This window comes from Haliaeetus albicilla, chromosome 23 (genome assembly GCF_947461875.1).
Source record: "Haliaeetus albicilla chromosome 23, bHalAlb1.1, whole genome shotgun sequence".
Classification (NCBI taxonomy): Eukaryota; Metazoa; Chordata; class Aves; order Accipitriformes; family Accipitridae; genus Haliaeetus; species Haliaeetus albicilla.
In genome coordinates this window covers 2,201,417-2,226,843 of record NC_091505.1, presented here as the reverse complement: position 1 = coordinate 2,226,843, position 25,427 = coordinate 2,201,417, and the positions used below count along the sequence as shown (strand labels likewise).

Sequence of the window (25,427 nt, the reverse complement as noted above, 5' to 3'; positions counted from 1 at the left end):
AATCATGCTGAAATGGCATGGAGTGCGAGCCTGTCTGGGGGGCTGATTCCATTGTGCTTGTCTGGAATTGCAGTGAGAACAACAAAACTACTATTTTTAAGTTCATTTGAACTTAAAGCATTAAGACAGACTAAAATCTCATGCCCCTGGCAATCATGTTGCAAGTGCTTTCTCTTCTCCTTGCATCTGCTCCACACCCCAGCCTGTACTCTAGAAGCAGCCTCAGACTTCCAATTTTGAAAAAGAAAAGAAAAAACCCTCAAATCCAGCAGAAATCAGATGTGGTAACACCAATTACCCTGGTCACAGAGAAAGACTTCAGGGACCAAGAAGGTTCACTTTAAAAGGACCCATCAAATTCAGATGTTCATTTCAACCTTACATAAGCTCTCTTTTCTCTAAAAAAAAAACTGGCCTAAAAGAATACACAGACATTTACTTCTTAATTTTACTTCTCCGCTTGAGAGGGCTTGCAGTTGAGCCTGGAACAAGGTAATAGACATTTACATAGAGGTAATAGACATTTCCATAGACATTTACTACTTAATTTTACTTCTCAGGGCTTACAGTTGAGCCTGGAAACAAGGTAAAAAAAACAACAAAGCCCAAACTGCAGAAAAATCCAAGACAAGTCCCTTCCTTCCACTGCTCCCTCCAGGCACTCTTACAGGAACTCTGGTGCTTCTGCCCTCATTTCTGACATTAAATTGCAGAGATCTTCACATCAACACATTCCTGGACAAAGTGGTAAGTGAGAAAAAAATTATCATCTGCTAGAAACTACCTTAGTAAATCCAGGGTCAATGTCCCCAGTGTGGTCCCTGAGAAATACAGCTGCACAGACATAAAGAAGAGAAAGCTCTTCACCGTGAAAATCCAAGGGTGTATTTCAGCTTTGCCACAACACAGGAAGGTCCTTTGAAATCCAACGCATCACATTTCCTATGCAGTTAAAAAGCAAATCTAATAGAGTATTTTCATGTGCCTAAGCCTGCGGAGGTCCAGCAATTAGCAGTGCAGGAGTGAGATGCCAGGCTGAATAGAAACAGCATGATTCATGATGCACATACTAAACGGCAATATCAGAAACTACACAGAGGAAAAAGCAGAAAAGAAGAAAAAGTTTCTTGTTCTGCTTTGTGCTTTATTGACTGACCTTGCAAAAAAGCATGGGTTTAATGAGCAGCTCTCCTGCACAAGGACTCTCCCCTCTCCACTGAACAGATTATAATCAGCTCTGCTTATGGGCATGGTCAAATCAGGCCCTGCCCTGGTGCACCAGGAGAAATACAAAGGCTTATGAATTTGAAAGTCCTGATGCAGTACACTCCTCGGGACTTGTTACTTCTTACTGCTGCTCTATCAGCCTGAGCTTACTCTGAGGGAAATAGGAAATTATCCACCGTGTCTATATTGGGAAAGCAGAGCCTAGGCACAGTCCCATGACTTACTGAGAGTCATGACACAACGCTGTGGCAGATGGGAGCAGAAGCCACGGCTCTGCTTCGTGCAAGAGGATGAGGATGGAAAGAAATCACCTGCGGCTTCTTGCAGCCCTCCTGATACCCCTTCTGCAACACTGTTGGCTTTGGCTTCCCTGGATTTCTCCTTGTTAAGATATTGAGTAAAGAAAAAAACATCTTATTAAAAAGCTGACCCATGGGTCTCATGTTCTTCACACAAATTAACCTAGAGAATTAGATGTATTTCATACAAATCATTTTCTCCCCCTCTCTCTGCCTCCCAAAAAAAGGAGAGGGAACAGCCTATTGAATCTGGCACTCTTAATGAAGAAAACGATGCAAGACAACCTAATGAAGTAGGAATTCCAGCTGGATATCAGTAGATGTATGAATAGAACATAAACCACTCATTTTTATCAGCAACAATATCAGCATTAAAAAGCAAAATAAGTTTATAGCTTTTTTCTTTTTTTTTTTTCTTTCTCCAAATGAGGCAAATGAATGCCAGTAGGTTTTCATTTCCTATTCCACCCCGACTCAGTGGGATCACTTGCAGTGAGAGCTAGCACAGGCTGCGGTCCCCATCTGATGCTATACAACAGCCTTCCAGGAACGACCAGCGCTGCCCTCCTGCCGACTGCTCATGACAATGTGCGACTGCAGTGAGCCAAAGGGACCCTCGCTGTGCGGGATCACACGGATAAACCTGCCTGCTGGAGGACACAGGTTAAACACAACAGGCACAGAAAAGAACCTGGTGTTGCATTGGCTTCCTCAAGAAGCACAAATTGCACTTCTGCATCATTAATCAGCAACACCAACATAGAAATTCAATGGGATAGAGCTGAGGTTTGCTGTGCTATCCAAAACACAGCATTTCAGGAGTTCTAAGTGCTTCAGCCTGCCACCTGAAAACAACTATGGCAGAGAAGGTGCAGTGTAATTTACTGCATGCCCAACAATATCTTGGGTTAAATCCAAGGAATTCTGTAGCATGGCAGAGCTGGGGAGACAGAAGTTGGGATCCCCTCTGAACAGAGCACTTTGCACATGAATACACTTCTTTGGGTTCAGTGGGAGTTCACCAGAGCTCCGGACCAGCAACTGGATTTTACTTCTCACCCACACCCTCCTACTAGACCAAGTTAGAGATTTCACAGCCTGAAATTGGCTCCCAGATATGACACTCCTGCCATTCTCTAACAATACTCATCTTTCCTTTCCCTGCCCACATTACATAATAGACACCTTTATTTATTTTTTCATAAGACGTCTTTTCATAACAATAGAAACTATGGGAGACCGAGATAACTTGATGAATTTTTCCTATTATCTAAAAGCTTAGTCACTCAGGGAATTAGTCATGTTCAAAATAACAGCCAGGCTCAAAGAGATTCAGAGCAACCGTTCTGGAGAAGAAGCAGCTAATGTCATAAATACATTAAGATGTTAGCTTGAAGCATTTCAGAGATTTTTCAAGAAGTGTTTAAAAAAAGAAAAACCCTTTGACTAGATACAAGGAAATCAGGTTCTTAGCAGTTAAAAAAACACTGCAGTTTACAAAGCCTGCTGTGCTCAAACACCGAAACTCTGAACACAGGAGGGACAGATGGACTTTGTGACCACACGGCGCGTGTGGTTTCCCAGCAAGTGCATCCTGCTTGACGCTCTACGAAGTATTGCTTCATATTTCTATGGCACCCTCCAAGCAATGGTCTCAAAGGGTTTTCCAGACTTCCCTGATGAATCATCAGGACGTATCTCAGGAGACAGAGAAGTTATTGGCATGTCTGTTATCCAGCAGGTAGGAACCGGGGCACAAAGCCGTGCCTCCTCCCAGCCACTCTTGGGACTGACACCAGGGCAATCATCAGCATATATCAGGTATTTATGCAAATATTTTTATTTACCATAACATCAACTCTCTTAACCTGGACATTTATTGTGTGCTCTTACAGCAACGTTAGTAGGAGGCTATAATTGAAAGATTAAAGAAGCCCCAAACTGGGACTGAAATGGAAAACGGAACAGAAACTTTGCGGGTGAGAAAAATCCCACCAAAAAATGCATTTGGTGGGACTGACTTAAGGCTTTGGGAGCTCTATGACATTGCAGCAGACACAAAACTCTCCAGTGTGTGCAGAGCTCGTTCAACCCAAGCATCAGCCTCCACTGACAACAGATCCCAGGATGAACAGGAACAAACTTGCAACAAGGCACTCCTGTGGAAAATGGCCCTCCTTGCTGAGGCTGCAGGGCACAGAGATGACAGACCAAACAGCATCCTCTGCAGGACACCCAAACCATTCGGCAGGTCACTGCGGCTTCCCTGGGTGCTTCATTGCGACATGCTTGATCAGCTGTGAGTCGAGTGCTCTCTGTTCCCTTTGATCTCTGCGGGAGTTCAGGGTGCTCTGGGCCTCTTAAGTCCCATTTTTCCCTAATGCCTGGATACTGCAAGATTCTTTCTCCATCCCATCCTGGCCTGGCTTCTCTCCACCAAATGCATTTGCTTATCCGAACTTTCAAAAATGAAAATCGGACCAAAACTGCTTTCTTCCACTTCTCTTTTCCTGACTTCACACTGAGCCTTTTAGTATTATGGAGTGCAAAGAGTCTTTGTACTTCAAATATCCCATGATTTGCACATTGACAAGTGGAGAAGAATCAGTAAGGATCTCCGCCACTTGTAGTATTTGGCCCTTTTATTCACTTAATTCCTTTCCAACACTTTTTAAGTTGTGATGATTTACAATAGCTTACTTTTTGTTTATGACAAAAATGTAAAATATCAACAACAGACTGATTTTAAATATTTGAACAACATGCACTGTAAAAATATGGCTATATATGCCAGTACAAAAAAAAAAGACTGGGACTCTGTACCTATTGAAGCTAACGGCTGCACTCTGACTTTCACAGGCACAACATTAAGCCCAGAATTAGAGCCTATGTGAGGAATTACCGAGGAAGATGCATGCTTGTCTTTCCTGTAATACAGCTAAAGGCTTGGGGAAAAACTCTGCCCTTGTCAGATAAAAAACTATTCCAGAAAAGGCTGTATTATGGTGTGATTTAAACAAACTCATTTGATTATCATACCGGATCAATATTCTCTGTGAAGAATGCCTAACCAAATAATCATTGTACTTACAATGCCGATCAGATGTGTAGATTATTCTCATCACTACCAATGACAATTAGTTTCATCTTTCTGGGTTAGAAACAGATACTAGCAGAGTTTAGCAACTTAGTGCCAATGAAGCATGTAAAATACCCTCATGGGATGCTAGCATAATTGGCAAAAGATTAATTGTTTAAAAAACGGAAAGCAGCACATGCAAAGGAGAAAAAAAAGAAGCCCCGACAGCTTAATATTATGGAATAATAGCTAGGTTTAAGGGGCTGATTTAGAAATAAAGAGCCACCTGCCACGAGAACAAAAGGTACTATCACTTGTAAAATATTAGTGACATGCTTCTTAGAGATGACTAACTCTGAAAGAGATCAGGTCTGATTCTTTAACCCAACCCAGCGCTGAGAACAACAGAAAACAGCACTTTTAATAAATCAGTGCTGTGCAGGACTTCTGAGAAATCAGTCTCAAATCCAGGTTTAGACCAATGCGCCTGAGCAGAACAAAATCCAAGGATGCTATCCAAAATAAATGTGTATTGCTGTTCTTTAGTAGATACACAGAAAATAATATCAGAGTAAAAAAAGACAGCTGAAAATCCATAATGGAGGCTGAGTGCTCATGAAAACTGGTCCAGTGTTGCTCTAGATGAAAGTCTAAGGTTCTTCACCGTATGGTAGGCAGCTTAATGTGTGTGAATGGATCAGCCAACCTTCACTTAGGAGTAAACTGAGCCATTTTATATTTCTGTAGCACATTTTAGCCAATGGAGTGAGATAATAATATTCACACTGACTTGCTGAAATGCAGCTACTTTTGGTGTGCAGTAACTCATTTGTTCAGCAAAGTACACCAATATGATCCAACATTTTAAATACTAAAAATTAAAGTAACTTACCAAGGGAACAGCAGGCAAAATCTGCATTAGATGGAATATAGCTATCTGCATTGGCATTTGGCCAGGACATCTGGACCAATATGCCTTGTCTTGCAAAAAGAGAGTAGAATTTGTACAGATCGAGTGTCGCCAGGACCTTGGCTTTGCAGCGTGGCCGTAAGAGTGCTCCCAGCAGCCCAGCGCCTTCAAGCGCAGGAGCGCTGTTCGCCTGTCAAATCCCTTGGACCACAGCCACCCATCCCCAGGCACCAGGCTCCTTGCTTGCAAGCGATTGCAAAGATCACTGCTGGATTTATCTTATTTGGTTCAGTTTTGCTTTGTTGTTTTATAATCCTTTTCTACTTTATTTTCAGATGATCTAGAGATACATGGAGTATCTTCAAATACTGCTGAGGTTGTGAAACTGCTGTATAAAATACAAAAACCACAGCCCTCTCTTTCATTTTTCCCTTATTAGAAGGAGCAATATTGGGAAATTCCTGGGTAGAACCTGCTTCAAAATCAATCACTGGAGTTTCACTTTCCCCCTCAAATATTTTAAATTACAGGCTATTCAGCAACCACTATTTCTCTCCAAGAGAAGGCAAAGATTAGACTAATCAGAACAAAATAACAAAGTCTCCCTTATTGCCAGCAGCAAGAAAGGAAGCTGGAAAGATAAGAGGGCAAGAAAGTGTCAAGTCTTGTGCTATGTCAATTAGAAAAGCAGTTTGCCCTGCACCACAACCCCTCCCCTCCCCACCAGAACTCAGCAGTCACCCAGGGCGAAAGGAAAAAGGATGAAAGAGCCGCATCCAGCTTTCCATCACCACTTTTCTTTCAGCATAGTAATCTCTGAAAATGTAAATCGGCAAATGGGTGAAAGGTGATTTGTGTTGCTTAGACACCGGCAGGGAGGGGAAAAGTGCTATGCTGGTGTGCATGTGGGGAGGTGCAGGGACAGGGTGGCAGAGGGGAAGGAAAAGCCTGGATGCTCAGAGGGTGGGAGGAGGCTGCAAAACCCCCAAACTGTTGCTGGGTGGTAGACAAGCCTTAAACAGGACCCTAAACAAATTTGCTATCTGCTGCAGGCTGTCGTCTACACCCGCACAGTACGCTTCCAGCACTAGCTTCAGAGTCTTTCAGAAGCATAAACCACTAAGCTCCTGTTTGTATAAGTATCTTAGAGGGGATGGAGGGCAGGACCAAGCTGCGCAGGGCATCACGGAGTTGGTGGCTGGGCATCGGGAGAGAACAGGCAGTGATTTCTGCACTGGCTCCAAAATCATCCCCGCTGCCAGTAACATCTGTCGGGTGCCCCCAACGGAGCCGAGACACAGGGGCTGAGCCAGGTGATGCCAGCCACCCGGAGCAGGTCCATGCCACGGGACCAACCGGTAGGGATGCCCCAAGGCTCCCCGCAGAACGGAAAAAGCCCAGGGAAGGGCAAAACAAACAAAAAAACCCCTGCAAAACCCAGCCCAGCACAGAGAGGCGAAAGCAGAGGGAAATGCCATTGCAAAGCAAAGCTGTACGAGGAGGGAGAGCTGGGGAGGAGGAGTATCTCAATAACAACTGAATCTCTTCACGGGGAAGTTTCTGAATGAGAAACAGGGATCCTTGCTGAGATGGGGGAACTTCCCCGCTTTCCCTCCTAGCAGATACAGCCTCTCAGAGCTGTACTCCAGGCACAGTGAGGGCATCTGCAAATTGGGAGTATTTTTTTTTTTTTATTAAGCAGAGCTGTCACTGTTTAAACTGCTTTCCTGAAGCCTCTACACTTCAGAGGAGTGTTTTACAGTCTGATGCAAGCAAAGGCAGGGATGCTCCGGCTCAGCAGCATATTCAGGCTCCCCCCGCACCGCAACTCATCATCCACAGAAGGGGCAGATCTGACAGGTCCCAGTGGCGGCAACGCTGCCGACAGCCAGCATCCCCGTTTCGGTACTCTTCTCCTTCCAGTCCTCTCCCCCAGCTGTTACACCACACACCGCACATGCGAGCACCTGGAAAATCTTTTGCTTTCCCCCACAAACCCCCCCAGTTCACCCTATCGAAACCCACCTCCCCAGCTCCTGCCAAGCGCCGCTCCCCCCCTCCCACGCCCCAACGCATGCACACCCTCCTTCCTTTCTTTTAATTTCTTCTTTTGCTCAGCAGTTTGGGAATGCAGAATCCATAAAATGGCTACAGAGTGATCAATGGTTTCAAGGACAGGGAGTAAAGGAGGAGTCAGGAGATAGGACGGAGGCTTATTTCCCCATCAAAGTACTGCAATAAGAGGAAAAGAGAAAGACATAGCTACCTGAACTCACCATTCCTGATCCATCCCTTAGCCACTGCATCTTGCTTCTGATGATGTCCTTATTATCAGGGAGGGGAAAAAAAAAAAATCCCTACTGCCTGGCGAGAGCTGGCAGGAAAAAAAAAAGAAGCCCCCCACCCCCACCCTAGCCTAGAGCTTTCAGTCAGACATCCCTCAGCCCGGCAATCCCGTGCCTGTCAAGAGCACGTTATTAGCAGCCTCCTCACTACCTGGGATTGTAGTTATTTATTTCAGTCACAGACTGAGGGATTTGAGGGGAGGGGGATGTCCTTTTTTTCCCTTGCCATGCTTTGAAACTCTGCAAGAGGGGAGGGCAGGGGAGGGATGGGGGACCTACAAGAACTTCGGGAGGGTCCCCGCAGGCACTCAGCACCCCTGCCCTCCCGGCAGTGGCTGGTCACTCTCGCCCCCAGCACTACAGGACTCCCAAATCTGCAGAGCCAGCACATGCCTCCACGCTCAGCAAGGGGCTGGGGATTTTGCTGACGTTTGAAGGGCAGTAAGTTCTCACTCTGCTCTCCGCATGCAAGATAAGTCCCCTTCCCAGCAAAACAAAACCTTCCAGCTCGGAAAAGTGCTGCACCTGCCCATGGTTATCCTCCCCCCCACTGGCACCTGCACTCTGCTCCCTGCTAAAGATTTTAATCCCCCTGCCCATTCCCCTTGCTTTTTCCTGACTTTCTGGTCAGAGCAAGGAAATGACACCCCCCTGCACAGTTAGAAAAGACAAGACACTCGTTAAGCATTCATCATCAATACGGCCACCCACCACGCCGGGGTAGATGAGATCAGTCTGTCTGGCACTGGTTAGGAGAGGCGGTGATAGCATATGGGATGTGCACAGCCAACTGGAAACAGGATTGAATCTTCCCGATTCCTCCAGCTGGGACACGTATGTCAACATGGTTCTCCCCATTTTATGAAGGAGACATGGGAGATTGAAAGGAGTTGGCCAAGGCCCTTCAAAGAGGCTGCTGCGCTGCCACTGCAGCCCTCTGCCCATGCTTCTGGAGCTGACTGCCCACAGGAAGGGGCAGCCGGTCACAAGGACTGACACACACCTGAATACAGTCCAAATACCCCACCAATATTCCCAGTATCTCCTCTTTAGCAGCTGATGAAGTCTGCAGCTAGCTTCAGAGGCAGGAGAGGGCAGGTACAAATGGCAGAGGCAATGTGGGAAATGGCTGACAACCTGCTCTGGGCAGAGAAGCCCACAGCTAGGAAATAAATATGCTGGGTATGCTGGATATACTGGATCCATATACAAGGTATACAGCAAAACCTGTAGAAGAGCTACAATCTCCTCTTATTACATTTGCAGAGGATTTAGTGTTGTGCTTGAATAGGTTTTTTTTCCAGGCACTCCTGCCTCAAGGGCAGAAGGGCATTTGAATCTCCTGCTCCTGACCTCCAGAGGAGTCAACATTTTTCCTGCAGCTGGAGATTTTGAGTCAGGAAACAACACGCAGCTCCTCGTGACTGCCACTTTCTGCTAGTCCTGTGCCATTCAGCAGGATGCGCGAGGGATCAGAGCCTAGGTGTCTTCACTTATTTATTTAAATAGGACAGAACAAAAGTACAGGCAAGAGCAAAGGGATGCTGCCCAGCATCTTTGCATCACTTGAGCCCTACATAGCCTGCTCTAGTTACATCAAGCCATATTCCATCACCTTTTATATAGGCACTGACAGCCATCATTATTCCCTGAGATGGCCAACAAAAGAAAGAATCAGGAGGCAAATGCTTATAGATGTCTAAACTCTGGAATTCTGCCTAAGTTTCCAATGCTAAGTGACAGAAATGCCAGATAAGTTACTTGCATCCAAAGGAGGACTCTGTTCTGAAAATCCCATCTCTGAAAACCGTTCTGGAACACATGTATTGTCAATCTGGGTCTGCTCCCCACCTTCCCCACCAGGGAGAGCGCAATCTCCTACTGCATGACACAGTGATGGCCATGCCTTTGTGCAGCCTTGGTTTTCACAGAACTCATAGATACATCATCTGTTTGGGATGTCAGTCAGATCCAGTGCAACTTCAACTGATTCAGAAGCTGTAGGAGTTCAGAGAGCTGGGATGGAAAAACTGACAGACAGACATCCTGAATGCACGGGCATTGTTCCCTTCAGAAAATTGGACTAAAATTAAAAGAAGTGATCAGGTTATCTGTAATTGAAGGGAAAATGTTTTTCCTGTAAGGAAATATGACAGTTCTGCATTATTGTCAAGCACACACACAAATAACAGAAGAAAGACCCTCTTAAGCACAAGATCCTCTTTAAAACACGCACTGCATCATTCCAGTAACTCCACTAACTTCAGTCAAAGTTAAACCCATCTTAACCTTGTGTTGTGGTTTAACCCCAGCCAGCAACTAAGCACCACGCAGCCGCTCACTCACTCCCCCCCCATCCAGTGGGATGGGGGAGAAAATCAGGAAAAGAAGTAAAACTCCTGGGTTGAGATAAGAACGATTTAATAGAACAGAAAAGAAGAAACTAATAATGATAATGATAACACTAATAAAATGACAACAGTAGTAATAAAAGGATTGAAATGTACAAATGATGCGCAGGGCAATTGCTCACCACCCGCCGACCGACACCCAGCCAGTCCCCGAGCGGCGAATCCCTGCCCCCCACTTCCCAGTTCCTAAACTAGATGGGACGTCCCATGGTATGGAATACACTGTTGGCCAGTTTGGGTCAGGTGCCCTGGCTGGGCATGAGAAGCTGAAAAACCCTTGACTATAGTCTAAACACTACTGAGCAACAACTGAAAACATCAGTGTTATCAACATTCTTCACATACTGAACTCAAAACATAGCACTGTACCAGCTACTAGGAAGACAGTTAACTCTATCCCAGCTGAAACCAGGACACCTTGGCAGTGCAAATGGAGGGAGAAGTTGTTTGGCACATCCCACCCCATTGCTCTAATTGGTAAAGTGGATCTGGAGGAGGAGGAGGACAATTTTTGTTGAGGCTTGTTACGCACAAGCAGAAATTATACCGATTTCTCTCCTCCTGCTGTCAGCTGTTGATTAGGCCTGTCAATAAGGCTAATATTTCACTGTTTCACTTCCTATCCCTTGTTTACACTAAGCTGATTTGAGAAGTAAACCAAAGGTTGCCATGATAATTCTTGCTCCCTGCAAAGGCGACAAAAGGCAGCAAGGACCAGAGATTAGCCAAATCCCTGAATCGGCATCAGTCTGCACACAAATCCAATCTTGCCCAGATCAGTGGGGCAGTGATTCTCTCTGGCACATGCGGTCTCCAAAAGAACCCAGCTGCATTTCCCCTGCCAAGAAAATTCACCTCTGTTGCCTCACTCTCTATGCAAAGCGTTTTGCAGCCAGCCAGTGGGCAGGGGACCAAACCCAGAGCCCCTGCCAGAGCACAGGGCACAATAAGAAGAGCCACCTGCGAGCTTCTCCACTGGAGCAACCCCACAATGGAGGAAAGTACCTGCCTTTCAGGAAAGGGCACCGTGTCTTGACTCCTCTGCCACTGAATGGGGATGTTGCAACCAAGCGCACATGAATGCACAGTGGGTAGCACTACCAGCACACACTGGCCACGTAGTATTTCAAACGAGGAGCTGCGAGTCATGCATCGCAGTACGGAGTAGTGCTATGGGCACCGCACTGGTAGTAAAATCCATATTGTCTAAAGGTAAACAGAGGCAACTTTAAGTGTGTGGTATTTGGGTGCAGAGTTTACACTGCAGGGTCCTGCCCTGTGATTTCGCTTACAAAAGCGTGATTTCTACTACCAATGATAGTGAATAATTCAATCTTGCTTGAAATAATTTGAGGAAATCCCTCTATTTCTAGAAAGGCACTGAAGATGTAGGCAACAGAAGAAGGTCCTTTTAGCTATCCCTTCCCTATCACTCCACTGGCTATGGAAGGTGGGGATGCGTCACAGCCGTGCATCAGCACATTTGGCATACTTCTGCAGAGGTGCACATCAGCTGGAGGTCTGCCAGAGCTGCCACGGAGTCCCCAGGGGTAACTCGCACACCTGAGACACCACAAAGCAGTGCCAAGTCCCACTAGGGAGGCAGGGAATAGATTTTGCTTAGATGAGCAGAGTTGGTCCTTGGTTTGTCTGGGGGATTGCTCCAGAATAAGTCCCCTGTAGGAACTCATATATTTCTCATAAATATCACAACATCCCATTCATTCTCAGCAGAGCTGTGGTCTGGTCACATTTTACCTGTCACAGATTCTAAAAGTCTCTTTCGCTACAGAATAAGGACCAAAACCAGCTGGTGTGTTTCAGCTTCAGATAGTTGCTTCTGGATCCCTGTTGCCTGCACAATCCCTTTTACCACACTTTCGGTCTGGATCAACCAACTTTGGGGATAATCCAGCCACTTGGTCTAAATCTGTACAGACTAATAAAACCTCTTGCAGTGTGGAGCATCTTTCCAACCCTGTGAGGACTGGGGGGAAGCTGTTCCCAGCTCACCACTGGATCATGCTTTCCCACTTAGCTCTGAAAGTCTCCACAGCCAAGCCCTTGACCTGCATTTGTGCTGCAGCAGCAGGCAGAGCACAGCCCCAGACTGCACACCCTGTGCCTCCAGCCTGAGAGGACCATCCCATGCATCTTCATATGCAGCAGCTGGCTACAGACAACATAATGCCAAATCACAGGTACATCTTCTCTTTGACAGTCCAGTCCAGTTTGGAGTCTACTGCTGACTGCCAAGTGACTGATATTCGTAACATGTAATAACCTCGCAGGTGAGTAGAGATGGGAAGGAAGGGACAAAGTTTACCTGGAAACTGCTCTGTAGTAGCATTTGTGACTGATATAAGGACTGTAATTATTAGATTAATGCCACTTTTCCATGTGTAATTTTTTTCTCCTAATTACCTGCAGCTGGAGAGTGATTCAAAAGCAAAGCGAATGGATAGGAGCAGAAGGACACTTACTACCTATCACACTGCACCGCTGAAAAAGCAAAAAGTAATCTCCATCCTTGTACCTCATCCAATACATTTGGAGTCATGTAAGTAACACACATGAGACTTCAACAACACTCCCACTGCAGTCTGCTGTCCGATCCAATATATGCAGACACCCACTCTGTTCTCCCACCATTATTTACTATTATGCTGCGGTATTGCAGTGAAGCTTTTGGGTGCAGATCCCTAGTTTGAGACAGATCCAAAACACAACACTGGGATCCCAAACTTGATGGTTAATTTTCTTGCAATCTGTGAGAACAGTAAAGGAAGCACAGCAGCATTACAAGATTTTACCTGCTTCTAATCTCTTTTCTTCACTATATTACCACATCACCACTGAAATCTCCTTTAGATCTTCAAGGCCTCCTTTCTTTAATCCCACAACAAGAATACTGCTATAAACCACTCTCTGAATGTGGAAACTTTTTCCAAGATGCTTCTCTCCCTCCCCTGCTGCTGCCCTCATATGGGGATTTCTCTCCTTTTGCTTTTCACCCACTCTCTGTTTCCTCCCCAACTACGATGTTGACTGCAGGCATTGGAGAACAACCCCCAGTGAATGCCTCCTCATCGAAATTCCAGCCCTGAATTGCCTCATTCAAGTGGGAGCCTGCCAGTGCTCTTTGGAGAGCCCTGTCACACATTGCTGCAGAAGGCAGATGTTCTTCATTACATATTAGAGAGCACAAATACGTTCTTGTCTCTATTGAACTGCAAAGAAAAGGCACCAAATCCTACAGGTTAATTAATGAGAAAGGAGGGGAATTTGTCTAACCTCTACTAGGAATTATCCAGCCTGGCTTTATAAACCAATCAGCCACGCTACACAGCTACCTTCCTTCAGGAAAAAAACCCAAACCCTATGGAATACTTTCATAATGGCCCAGTGCCTCTCAGATTAACACAGCAATAATGCAGTGCTTCGGGCTCTTGCAAAGTATTATTATTATTTATGGTACATTACAAGATAGTTTGTTTGTTCTTTAATAGGAGATGACATATTCAGAAGCCCCAGATACAAATGTCCTCCTGAACTAACTCTGACACAAAGACAGTTTTAATCATAAATTATAGGACTTGAACAAGTGCATAAAAATCATTTGCTCTGATGTAAGCGATCGGGATCTTGCTGCTTACAACAGAAAGGGAAAAAGATTACTGTCTCCCTCTTGCAGCTTCAAACCAAGGACATAAGGTCTTCCCCTGACTTGCCCAAGGTTACACATCAAAACAGTGGCAGGGACAGACAGGGGAGCCCAAACTTGTCTCTCTCTGCTCCAAACCACTTCTCCAGTCCAGATCAGCTACATGTATGTACACTCTCTATACTGGCACAAACTAGAGTTATTTCCAATTTAATTATGTATATTTAGCATTATTAATTATCCGGTATGTTTATATTTAGCAGTCACAGTGCAAACAGACACCAGTCTAGCTCCAGGCAGAGGTGCATATCACACACAGCTTGCTCCTATGGTAAAGGAGGTAAAAGATGGAATGGGCCACAGCCATGCTGTGCACAGACTGTCCTCAAAAGACTTTTTGTTTGATTTTACTAACAAAATGACAGCTTCAATTTTTGAGAGGATGAAAACAAACTGTAACTTTTATGAAAGCCCTAGTGGAAAAACACAGTTTGGAAACTTGTTTTTAAAAAGCAATATTTTTATTAAGTAAACTATTCAGTTCACAGCACAAGATCTCCCAGACACACAGACGCTCCTCCCACCCCTCCATGCTGTCCTGCGGGATGACCAGGGCGAGCCATGGCCTGGCCCCTGGGAAGGCAGCAAAGCACCCAATCCCGTACCTGCCTCCCTTCCAGAACCTTTGCCAAGTTGCTTGGCTCCTTTGTCAAGTTGGCTCCATGGTTTGCATCTTGTTTACTATTCCTTTTTCCTTGTCACCCCTGTCTGACTGACAAGACGACTCATGCCTCAGCCCATTCGATTTGCTAATATCTTTCAACTTTTTCCAACAGGCATTTTTAAAACTCCCACACCTGCTTTAATTAAATCATGGCAGTCTGTTGCCAAGGAACATGCTCTGTTGCTAAGACCTCTGCTTTAGAGGCGAAAATTAATAACCTGCAGTCAAATTAAACTCTTGGGGTGATGAGGAAAGCACCCCAGTTCAGATCCCCAAGCCTGTTAAAAGTTTCTCCAGCATCCAAGTCTTCTTTATGTCTATCTGTAACTAGCACTGCCCTAGTTCTGCTTATTCAGGGAAAATCCTATGGAGATTAAAAAAAAGGAGTAAAACTAAATTTGAAAAAGAAAGGGCTTTACAAGTAGCACAATGCTCATATATAAATTAATTTTGTTTATGTACTTAGAGAGAGGTCTGCAGCCAAAAAATAATTTTTTTAAGGAAAACTAAAGCTTAATATTACTATTCACAAGAAGATCTACAGGGAAACAATAGATGCTCCCCCAGGTCATGCATTTAAGATCAGAATGGACTGACAAAGCCATATACCCTGGAACCACATGCTCCTCCCTCTTGCCTGGAGGGATGTTCCCTTGCAGGACGAGGGACAGAGCCTCCGGGGTTCACAGCATGGCCGTGCCTCATGGCCTAGGGCCTCTTACAGCCCTCCCCTGTCCCAATGCCAAAAGCTAGATTCACACCTGAGCTCCTGTCTGTCCTCTCTCCCCCACCCAAACCCAGTGGGGATCTCACCAGAGCTGGGTACCTTCAGACAAGGTATCCCAACCTGGTCCTACACCCACAAATATATATGCTAAACCCTGGAACAGAAATGCTTTTCCTTCCATTGAGATATCTGCACCAGCAGAAACCACAGAGGTGAGACAGCATGGTGTGATCCAGCCAAGGCAGAGCTCCCACTGAAGTCCACAGGATTACTGCTTGAATAACAATTTTACAGCTTGGCTCTCAATAAACAAAGCTACTGTACAGAAAGCGAGTAGATTTGTCTCCCAAGACCTTGCATCTCCATCAGGCAGGTGAAGGCTTAATGAGCAGGTCATATTTATAAGGTTATGGCCACAGTTCATCAAAATGCAGAGAGTGATGTGGAGAAGTCTTTCATATTCACTCGTCGCTCCTCTAGCTCTATTATTTAATACAAGCTGTGACCTGTGGCCCTGGATGCTGAGCTTAAGCAACTCAGTTCGCAGCCATGTTTTCATGGCTTCAGGTAGTCTGAGTTACAAGTACGTGGTAAGACACCCTTAGCCAAGCAAGGTGCACAGAGAGGAGCACACACTGGAGTAGGGAGGGCTCCCGGAGCAGCCAAACCTCAGCCCTGCAAGTACAGGATGTCCAGTGATGGACACCCAGGACGAGGAGCATTTTGACCATCTTTTCTAGGATGATGTACATGTAGTCCTTACATGCACATTTTTTCTAAAGTGCCTGGGTCAGGCCAATCTCAAGGTTTCTAGTGCCTTCCTGCGCATCTCCCTCTCTGCTTTCTCATGCCTGCCATCAGCTGTGCCAGACAGGGTGCAGCTGGGCAAGTGAAACAGGCAGGGAAAGGAACAGCTGGGACCAGCCCCAACCTCACCAGGAGAACTTCTTGTCCTGGGCATCATCTGCAGCTAATATCAGCGTAAGGAAACCTCTTTGCTGAGTCCCTCTATTAACTGGAACTATTGACTTTCAGAGTCATGAAAACTACTCCTTCAATACTTCAGGCTGCTAAAGCATCGTGAAGTTTCCCTTTTGAGAGAGTACTGCCTTAAGTCAACCACTGGAGTCAAAAGAAAGGCACAGAGACTCTCTCTTCGCCACCCACCATCCACAGAGGGATGTAAATTCACATGATAAATAGTACTGCAGACCAAAGGTTGCAGCTCTTCAAACACAGTGAGCATGCGGCTTTCATCCCAGACTACTTTTCAAGACTCCTCCAAGTCCCACAGTCCCCTCATCAGACTTTCATTGACACAGCCAGTCCACAGGTCTTCCCCACTGAACTCAATCTGCAAAGGAAAGTTTCAATCTTGTTTCATTTTGAAAGTATAGAAAATTCACTTTCTGACACTGCGCTTCTTAAAACTTCCATTCCTGATACCCTCCCTAAGCCTACAACTCCTTGCTGGTATCCTTTGAAATTGTTAAAACTCATCTGCCTACAATAATTACTAACTCAGTGGTTTAATTCCAAATGAAATGAGGTCCCTCTTGGGCTTGTTTTATTATTGCAGAGGAAACAGGCCATAGGCTCAAAGAGTCTCTGGCTTGCTAGAAAGAAAGCAGTAGGAAGGGGTATTGCTCTCCCGCTGCTCCCATGTCTTTCATTTCTGCATTGCCACACTGTATGTTATGCTGTATCAGTGCAGCGGGGTGTGCAGTACATGAGGAGACAGGCAGATCCAGGAGGAGCCAAAGGTTTCCCCATGGAAGCCATTTCACAGCAGGGATGCTTGACAGCAAATACAGGGTGTAAAACATGGACAAAGATCATCTAACACCTTCCAGAGCCTTTACAATTTTAGGTCATAAACCAACAGAAGTCTACAGAGGTCATATCTCAGGACCAGTTATAAAACTGTGGTCAAATAAATAAAGGGGTTAAAACCAGCTATAGTACTGCCTGGAAAGCCTTTCAGTAGAAAAGCAATTCCTTTATTAAATGCACATCTCCACATGCATATGAAGCCATAAATATGTAGCATTCTCTCCCTCTAGTGGCTGGAGGTTTGGAAATTAAGAGGATGGAAAATGACCCTGCAGTTCCTGGAAACAAATGGAGTTGTCCCAGTCTATCTGTCCCCCAAAACCCCCAGGGAGCCAGCAATCACCCCAGCAGGTACTAAGGTCAGAAAAAGTATTACATCCTTTGCAATAGTCACTCCCCATCAGCACTACGCAGAATAGGATGCAACAAGCTGCTATCTAAAATTCAGCCAGCTTTCACTAGATGCCTACAGGTTATTGCACCCAAGTCACTTACCTACATGCTTTGCCTGTATGCATTTTTCTTCTCTACAATGTTCCACTTAATGAGACTAGTACTTGTTAATGCACCATTGCCAAGAATATACAAGAGCGACTCCATACTTATTCTCACTGTGTCATCCCACACCAGTCAGTCTGCCAGGTCTGCTCACACCTTACAATGTCAGCGTGCTTGTAGTAAAGCACGAGGCATAAAAAAAAGTCATCCTGAGATTGTCTGACTGCACAAAGAGAGCACTAGTGAGACAAACCAAATCTATAACTTGAGATGATATGAGAGCTCCACAATAAACTGTTTCTGTTTATTGTTAGTTATACTAACACTATCTTAGTGTTAGTATTGCTCAAGATTTTTAAAGATCACAAAATACCAAGCTCTGTACCACACTTCAGGTTCCCAGATTTGGTTACATGGCTTCTCTATTTATAGTAGTGCTGGGACTTGTTTTCACATAAGCCTTCTGCCATCTAACCCATCCTCTAAGGATAACTAGCATGGTATATGACCTTCATTTTAAATAAATGTAGCATTGTTTAGAAGGACAGCATTCTTGGAAGGAAGACAACACAGCAATACCAGCTCAAGACAGCTCCCCTTTGAATAACTGCAATACAACTCTACCATTTCATTTATTTTAGCTAAAAAAAAAAAAAAAAAAAAGTCGCACTCAACAGCAGGCAACATTATTACAACAGCACAAATTATATGTGTGTGGGTATGAATGCTGGATGAATATTTTCAACAATAGCAAAAATGTTCTTATAAAAGGCTAGAGAAAAAGGAAGAAAGAGGTGAGGCATGCTATTGAATTGAGCTGGTGGTTTTGATTCAAAGATAACAGTTGCAAATACTCTTTGCAGTTTTTCCAGGCTTGCATGCCAATCAGAAGCATATCTGAGTCTTTTCAACAGCCTTGGGAAAAGAGGGTAAGTTTGAAGTGAGAACGTCTCAAGCTTTGCACAGATTTGCACAACCAGGAAAAAAACATCCAAAAGGAAAACCTGTTTTGAACTCGCCTAGGAAAGGTTAATAGAGCTCCCCCAAACCCCTCTGGTTCTCTGGCCATTATCTCAGCCACTTCTCTTCCATTGCTCTTAAGGAGATGTACTGTGACAAGCCTGGCAGAGGCTTTTGCGAGATCAGTCTCGTTGTATGACCATAATCATTTAAGTGTTGATTTTTGAAGAAGTGGATGCAAACCAGAACACATTCATCCAAGGAGATGCCTGTAAGAACCAGTGAGGCAGGCAGATGTTAAAAACCACATTTATGCCAAAATCCCATTAAACCATATTTAATCCAAATCCCATTAAACTGCCCTGGCTTTTTCCTGCCTGTCCTTCCCAGCTACTCATGATTTATGAGAGTCAGGTCCACCCTTTGCCTTCCAAAACTGTCCTTTGCCATTTGGTACTTTGATTGGCAGTGAAGCTTATAATCAGGTCCCAAATGTGCCACAACATCACTACTGAGTACAAGGGATTATAGAGAGGTAACGACTTTAAAAGCCCACGTGATGTGAAGTCAGAACACCACCTATCGCCTTCTGGAGTGCTAAATATACCCATATTTTACTATATACTTGTCTGCTTAGCTATCTCAAGAGCAGTCTGTATCAGTCCCTAAAGAAGGCAGTTTGCTATTTATATATAATGTGCTTAGCAATTTTTGTCACTAAAGTTGCATAGATATATTCTACATAGGGCTTTTCATCCTTATAAACTTCAACACGGGAAAAATCTATGCTACAAACTAATCTTCACAGGTTCTTAGAAAGGGATGTTGTCAGGCGGGATGAGTGTCCTAACGCCTCTGAGAGTGTAATTCCTGTAAACTGACAATTTTAACAATGTTTAGAATACGGCATGAGAAGTAAGGTATACAGGCAGCCACTGAAAATTTTCCTGTATTCCCCCTACAAGAATGGTAGATTTTTGTGTTTTACCCTAGATTTTCACAAAATAAAGATGTACATAGAGTCCCTCAAGAAAGAAATATGCAAGATTACTTGCATAAGCCAGGTGAGACTGCAAGACCATCTTTTCAAATGTTTCCCCAAATCTAAAGCTTCTGGAAACACAGCAAGCAGACACATTGACTCAGATGGCTAGAGACAATCACTGAGACTCCTTAAAATCTCAACTGTGAAAAAACAAGATAGAATCAAAAGCACAGTGCTAAAATAAACGCTGGGTGTGTGGCCCTTGCTTGCTTAAACTCTCTGCCAGATGGGACCTATAATGGCATTTGAAATACATGAAATGCACAACATGGTTCAACCAAGCTGCACCGGAGGCTATAAATGCAGCCAGAAAATTCCTCTTGAGTGTGCTGAACCAAGCAGTCTGCTTGCCATTTACCACCTGGATCTTGCTGGGGTATTTTTTTTTGAAGGGGGTGGGTCTGAAATGTACAGGATTGTTTATAAAACACAATTTTTCTTAATTAAACCATGTTGTGAAAATATAAAAATAGCCTTTTGGGCACAGCAGTCTAACTGTGGAGGCATCACAAAAATATTCCTCTGTGAAGTGAAAAGGTGTGAAATATATGTTCTTAAAAAGAAATGTGTGGCTTATGTTTTACTCTGCTTCCACTATGCAGCCATATGTTGGCTGCTGTGTTGTATTAATAAACTCAGTGCTCTGCCATTATCCTACTTTGTGTCTGGATAAGCACGACTGGTGCACAGTTTTGGGTACATAAATACTTAATGCTGATACCTTCAGTGGATAGTAATGCTCAGGTGTCAGCTCTGCCATAAAGGGAATTTGATTAAGTCTCCCACAAACCGCTCTATTAAGAACATACTGATCCCACGCAATTCACAAATAGGAAGAAGGGAGGGGCTTCCTCTGTGTCTCTAAATGGCTCTAATCTCTCACTGATATATGGGCCTTTTCATTATAAAGACACATAAAAATCATACAGAATTTCCTCCAGCTTTGAATCACAGCCACATCTTGGGTACAACGTCCCAGTCCCAGCTCCCAGTTGGCACAAAGCAACACGAACATGGAAAGCAACAGCATACCTGAGAGATGCATCTCACTGACAAACAGCAGCTAATGACTCACATACTAGGCACTGCATAATTACTTAAGCAATGTCTTCTTTCAAAGTAAAATGTCCATGTTAAATGGTAGCTCACTGCTAAAGTTTCTGGCACAAAGATGCTTTCACTTACAGCTGCACAACCTTAGTTACTTTGGTCCTACATCAAAAATGTCAGCCAGTGGATCGATATTACACATGAACTCAGTAGGCAAATAGGTTTTGCAACATTTTTGTACCTTCTTTGGGACTAACTGTATTTAAAAGAGGTATTCACGGCACTCTGTGACATACCCAGTCTAGTCAGAAACTTGCCAAATGGGAAGCGGAGATGCATCAGCGAGGAGTTCTTCGTTGCCTGCCCACAGAAGTGGAGCAGATTTTCAGGCAATAACTTCTCAAAAACACTGACCACAGTGGTTTAAAGCTAGTTTGAGTGCATGCTGCAGTCCTGGCACATGTACTCTCCCAAGGATGGCAAAACCTTTTGTCACTAGGGGTAGTGTTACCTATTTACCCAAAGTCTGGGGCTGTGACCTAGTTTTACCTAAACATATATACTCTTTACATGGAGATAAAATGCATATTGCTTGAAGTCATTACAGGATGATATAAATTGCTAGGTTTTGGTTAAGAATTTTTCCTTGGTGGTAAAACAATCAGCCTCTTCTTCATGTCCAGTCACTACACAGGTTGGAGAGAATATGACTTATTACAAAAGGTGGGGACTTTAACAGAGATATTGATATGCCATGAGAGCCCTGTGTGCATGCTTAGTGTCTGGGGGGCACAAGAGATGTTTGATCCTTTCTTGGATGAAGTATACCGAATAACTTCAATTTCCCTCCTGTTCTCTCTGAAAATGACAACGCATTTGTCGCAACTGGACCAGCAAGGACAGAATGCTGTCGTAACATCTTTCTAATCACATTTCTCATGACCAAGTGACATGAATTTGTCCTAGACTAGAAACAAAATTGTTATCTTCTACAAGGAGGAAATTCTGCTTAGGTTTATTTGGTTGCATTTCCTCCAAAACATTTCCCGAGAACTTTGAGCCTGCAAAACTTTACTGGAAACCAAAGAAAAATTGGATTTCAGCACAGATTCCCAGAATTGTTGCTCATTAGAGAACATTTTTGTTAAATGATTTGCTTTGATACCTACAGATCCAGCTGGAAACCAGAAAACCATTTTGCCGAGTACTTCAACAACAGGAAGGCCACATTTTCAGGAGAGACCAGCACTGAGTGATTATTCATCAGGACTCTTCTCTGAATCACCAGCAGTAATCTAGACTTTGCCCTCTGACTTTGAGGTTTTAAAAGAAAAACAATGGGAAACCTCTTTAAAAGATCAATTAACTCCACTAAAAAACACCAACAAAAAATGGAAAAAGCATTTCTTGCCTTGTATGCATCACATTAAGAATAGCAAGCCTGGATTTGACATATTTAGGCACCACAGTATATCTGCTCAATCTTTCTGGTCTGCCAGTTGTTATTCCATTCATAGCTTGCACTCTTTCATTTCTTACATGATGCTCAAGCTCTATTTTCTGATGATACATAAACCTCCTAGTATCATTTTGGCCCTGGTGGCTATGAAAATTGCATGAAGACAGAAAATGGCTCATTATGATCTCCCCCCGCCCCACCCTGAGGTTTTTCTTTTTCTTCCTCCCACCCACGCCCCCATTTTTCTTGTATTTCAATGTTATTTTTAACATTTAATAATAGCTCTGGTCCCCCAGCCCAGATGGGGCCAACTCCTGTGATACCCCAGGCATTCTCTGCTGCTCCTATTGACTTCAAGCCTACATAAAACAGACCGAGCAATAGGGCTGAGCTCTAGTGACTCTTAAGTATTCACTTTTTTGTAATATTCTTAATGCTGAATCTTGTAAGACCTCAAATTATTTTACACTCATTTACAGGAATTATATACAATATTCACTGTCTCTTTCACTGAAATGGAGCTAGTTGTTGAAGGCAGCCATTATTTGACAGCCCACAGAAATACCGTACAATAGATTAAGCCCCAAAGTAAAGAACACTCAAATGCACGTTGTACCATAGCCATCGTAGAGCTGATCAGAAGACTGTGGCTTCTGCACAAAATGTTCACAGATATTAAAACAGGCTTAGGTTGTGGAGGGTTTATACTTGGTTTGGGTTTTTTTTTTAAACAAGTTTTCTGAAGAAAATTTTCAGTTTCAGCTAAAACCTAAAAGCTAAGTGTCTCGACAGAGCAACAGAGACACTTGATTACGGTTCACAGCCTTAAAACTTACTGATTTTTCTTATTGAGCCTTCACCCTCAAAAAGAAGGGAAAAACTTCCAGGTAGCAGAATGAACACATAAATTGGTTGTAAATCTAGTTTCTGACCAAAACCCACAGTCTCAATGGAAAATATTCAAACAGCCCTTAACAAAACTGTTCAGCATAAGCCTAGGTGCACACTGGTCCATCACTGCTGTGTTAGTCATTATGAATAAACAAGAGAAAATGGGGAAATGTGTTATTGGACATTGCAGTCCTACTGGCTCCAAGAGGAGTTTTACATTTGGATTTATTGCAAAACCCCAAAATGTTACATTGCTATTGTGCTCATTCAGTGGCTCTTGGCTTAATGATACAGGATGGGCAATGGTGCCAGCAGGGATATTCCCCAGGGGAATACACACGAGCAGGACTCAAAAATCCCTGGTAATCTCACACAGCTCTGCACTTAGCATGTGGGAGCTTCATGCTGGCCCCATTTCTCTTGGAGGTCTCAAGTAACTCGACCAAGCCTAGGTGCACCACAGGAGTGCAAGGGAAATTGAAAACTAGGCCCTTCTCGACCATCCTGGATGCAATGAGCAATCCTGGTTCATTCCTGTCTACTGCCCCACCAGGGACGAGGCAGTGCCCTGCAGTGCTGCCACTGGGGAGCTGCTATTCACTGCAAACACCCTTAATTTCAAAACCTTTCCCCAAGCATGAGGATGAGAGCACACCAGGCTGATAAACAACAAAGTGCAGCAAGCTCTGGCAGCCCTGCAGTTCCCTCAGCGGGAAGCAGCTCCTCCTGCAAGCTTTCCCTATAAAGCGTACAGGGTTTAGTAATACCTTCAAATATCTACAGAGCTCATTGACAAGGAGTTATCCTTGGTGATCACAGGAGGACTGTGGGTCTGACCTGCCTGGGGAAGCCAAGGTACACTGCAATAACTCCATAAGAAACAGCTAATGCTCTATGACTAGAGCTGTTTGTGATTATGTTGGTAGGAACAACAGGGCAATTTATCCTTGATGAAATTACTTTTTTTTTTTGTCCACTTGCTTTATTTGTTCCCTCAAGGAGATTAGTGCTTTCTTGAGTTTAGGAAGTCCATTGAACCCTGAAAATCAGTGTATGTGAAGCTTGCTGGAAAACTACCTCTGGTATGTTCATACAGTACACTACATTGATTATGTTGCATACACAGTCTTTCAGCACATTAAATTGCTTCTCCCTGAAAGCTCTTCTCCCACTGAGTCTGCTAATTGTTTCTGCTTTTAAAAGTTATTAGTGACTTTAGAGTTGGGTATAGATGCTGGTTTAACAACCCCCAAGACTTCAAAACAGGTATCGGATAAGTATAGGCAACAAAAGCCTTGCTGCACCAGTCATTAAAAATTACTCAGAGAGACCACGCCGCAAAAAAGAGGAAAGCATTGGTCCATTCCTTATCCTCCCATGACACTGCCATAATAAGGCCAACTTCTGCCCCAAGGTAGGACCTCATCCAGCTCCTCCTGAGAGCAAACCAGCTCCTCGCTGACACAAGGACACCATGTACAGTGCTCCTGGACATGGAGATGGACAAGTCTGTGCCCTCAGAGCACTTTCAGTTGCCATCTGTGCACAGATATTGGTACCTGGGCAACTGGACAGGAGGCACTAACACTGCCCATGACAGAGGAGCTGCTAAAAAGGCACAATTCCCTGTCGGCCTTCCCTCCTCACCAGCAAGGTGGGCAGGACAGACAGTAATTTAGAATGAACTCGTTTCTCAGTGCAAGCCCCCTGAGCCATCTGTCCCACCCCCAGTTATCATTTCCAAGAATAAATCACCATTTCTTTACCCTTTTAGAAGCACATTTTTCTTTAGCAGCGTGCTGACCAACACACCCCATTCCCCACCTGCCCAAGCTGCAGCAATTGTGTGACACCAAGCTGAAAGCTACTGCTTCCTTTCCTTTACAGCGTATAGTGGGAAGACCTGACTTTCATTCCTTGTCTAGACCCCTTGCTCTCTCTCCAAAGCCATTCAGCAAAAGCTGAACATTTAGTGTCAAGCTTCAATGTTACAGAAGTGCTTTCAGGCTGAAAACATGTCCCACAGTATCACTTCCAGACTCTGAGCCAAGCTTTGGGAATCCCAAACCATCCCTGGTTCTCCCTGCTTCTCCCACTCTTACCTGTCTCCTCAAGCTGCACTTTCAGAGACGAGAGATGCTGTTCCCTTTAAGAAGGCACATTCTAACAAATCAACAAATACTTTTCCTTCAACAAGACTCTTGCTCTTATTCCCAGATGTGCATTCATGTGCATCTACCACCTGCTTTGGAAATCCCATTTGAAACTGCACACCACATTTTAAAGACTCATGAACTGATATACT

General features: G+C 44.2%; 1 protein-coding gene across 6 annotated transcripts in view; it reads right to left on the bottom strand.

The window, feature by feature from the left end:
- Nucleotides 1-25,427, bottom strand: part of ARHGEF9 (Cdc42 guanine nucleotide exchange factor 9) — a 193,382-nt gene that overhangs the window by 125,001 nt on the left and 42,954 nt on the right. The window contains exon 1 of one of the 6 annotated variants that reach the window (XM_069810885.1): nucleotides 7,782-7,902. The exons of 4 other annotated variants lie outside the window; for them this stretch is intronic. Coding sequence is in view for 1 of the 2 variants with exons in the window: in XM_069810880.1 (XP_069666981.1) it covers nucleotides 7,792-7,821 (30 nt within the window). In the remaining variant the exon portion in view is untranslated. Of the gene's footprint in view, nucleotides 1-7,781; nucleotides 7,903-25,427 lie in introns of those variants that run through there. One more of the 6 variants, XM_069810880.1, reaches the window with a different exon arrangement.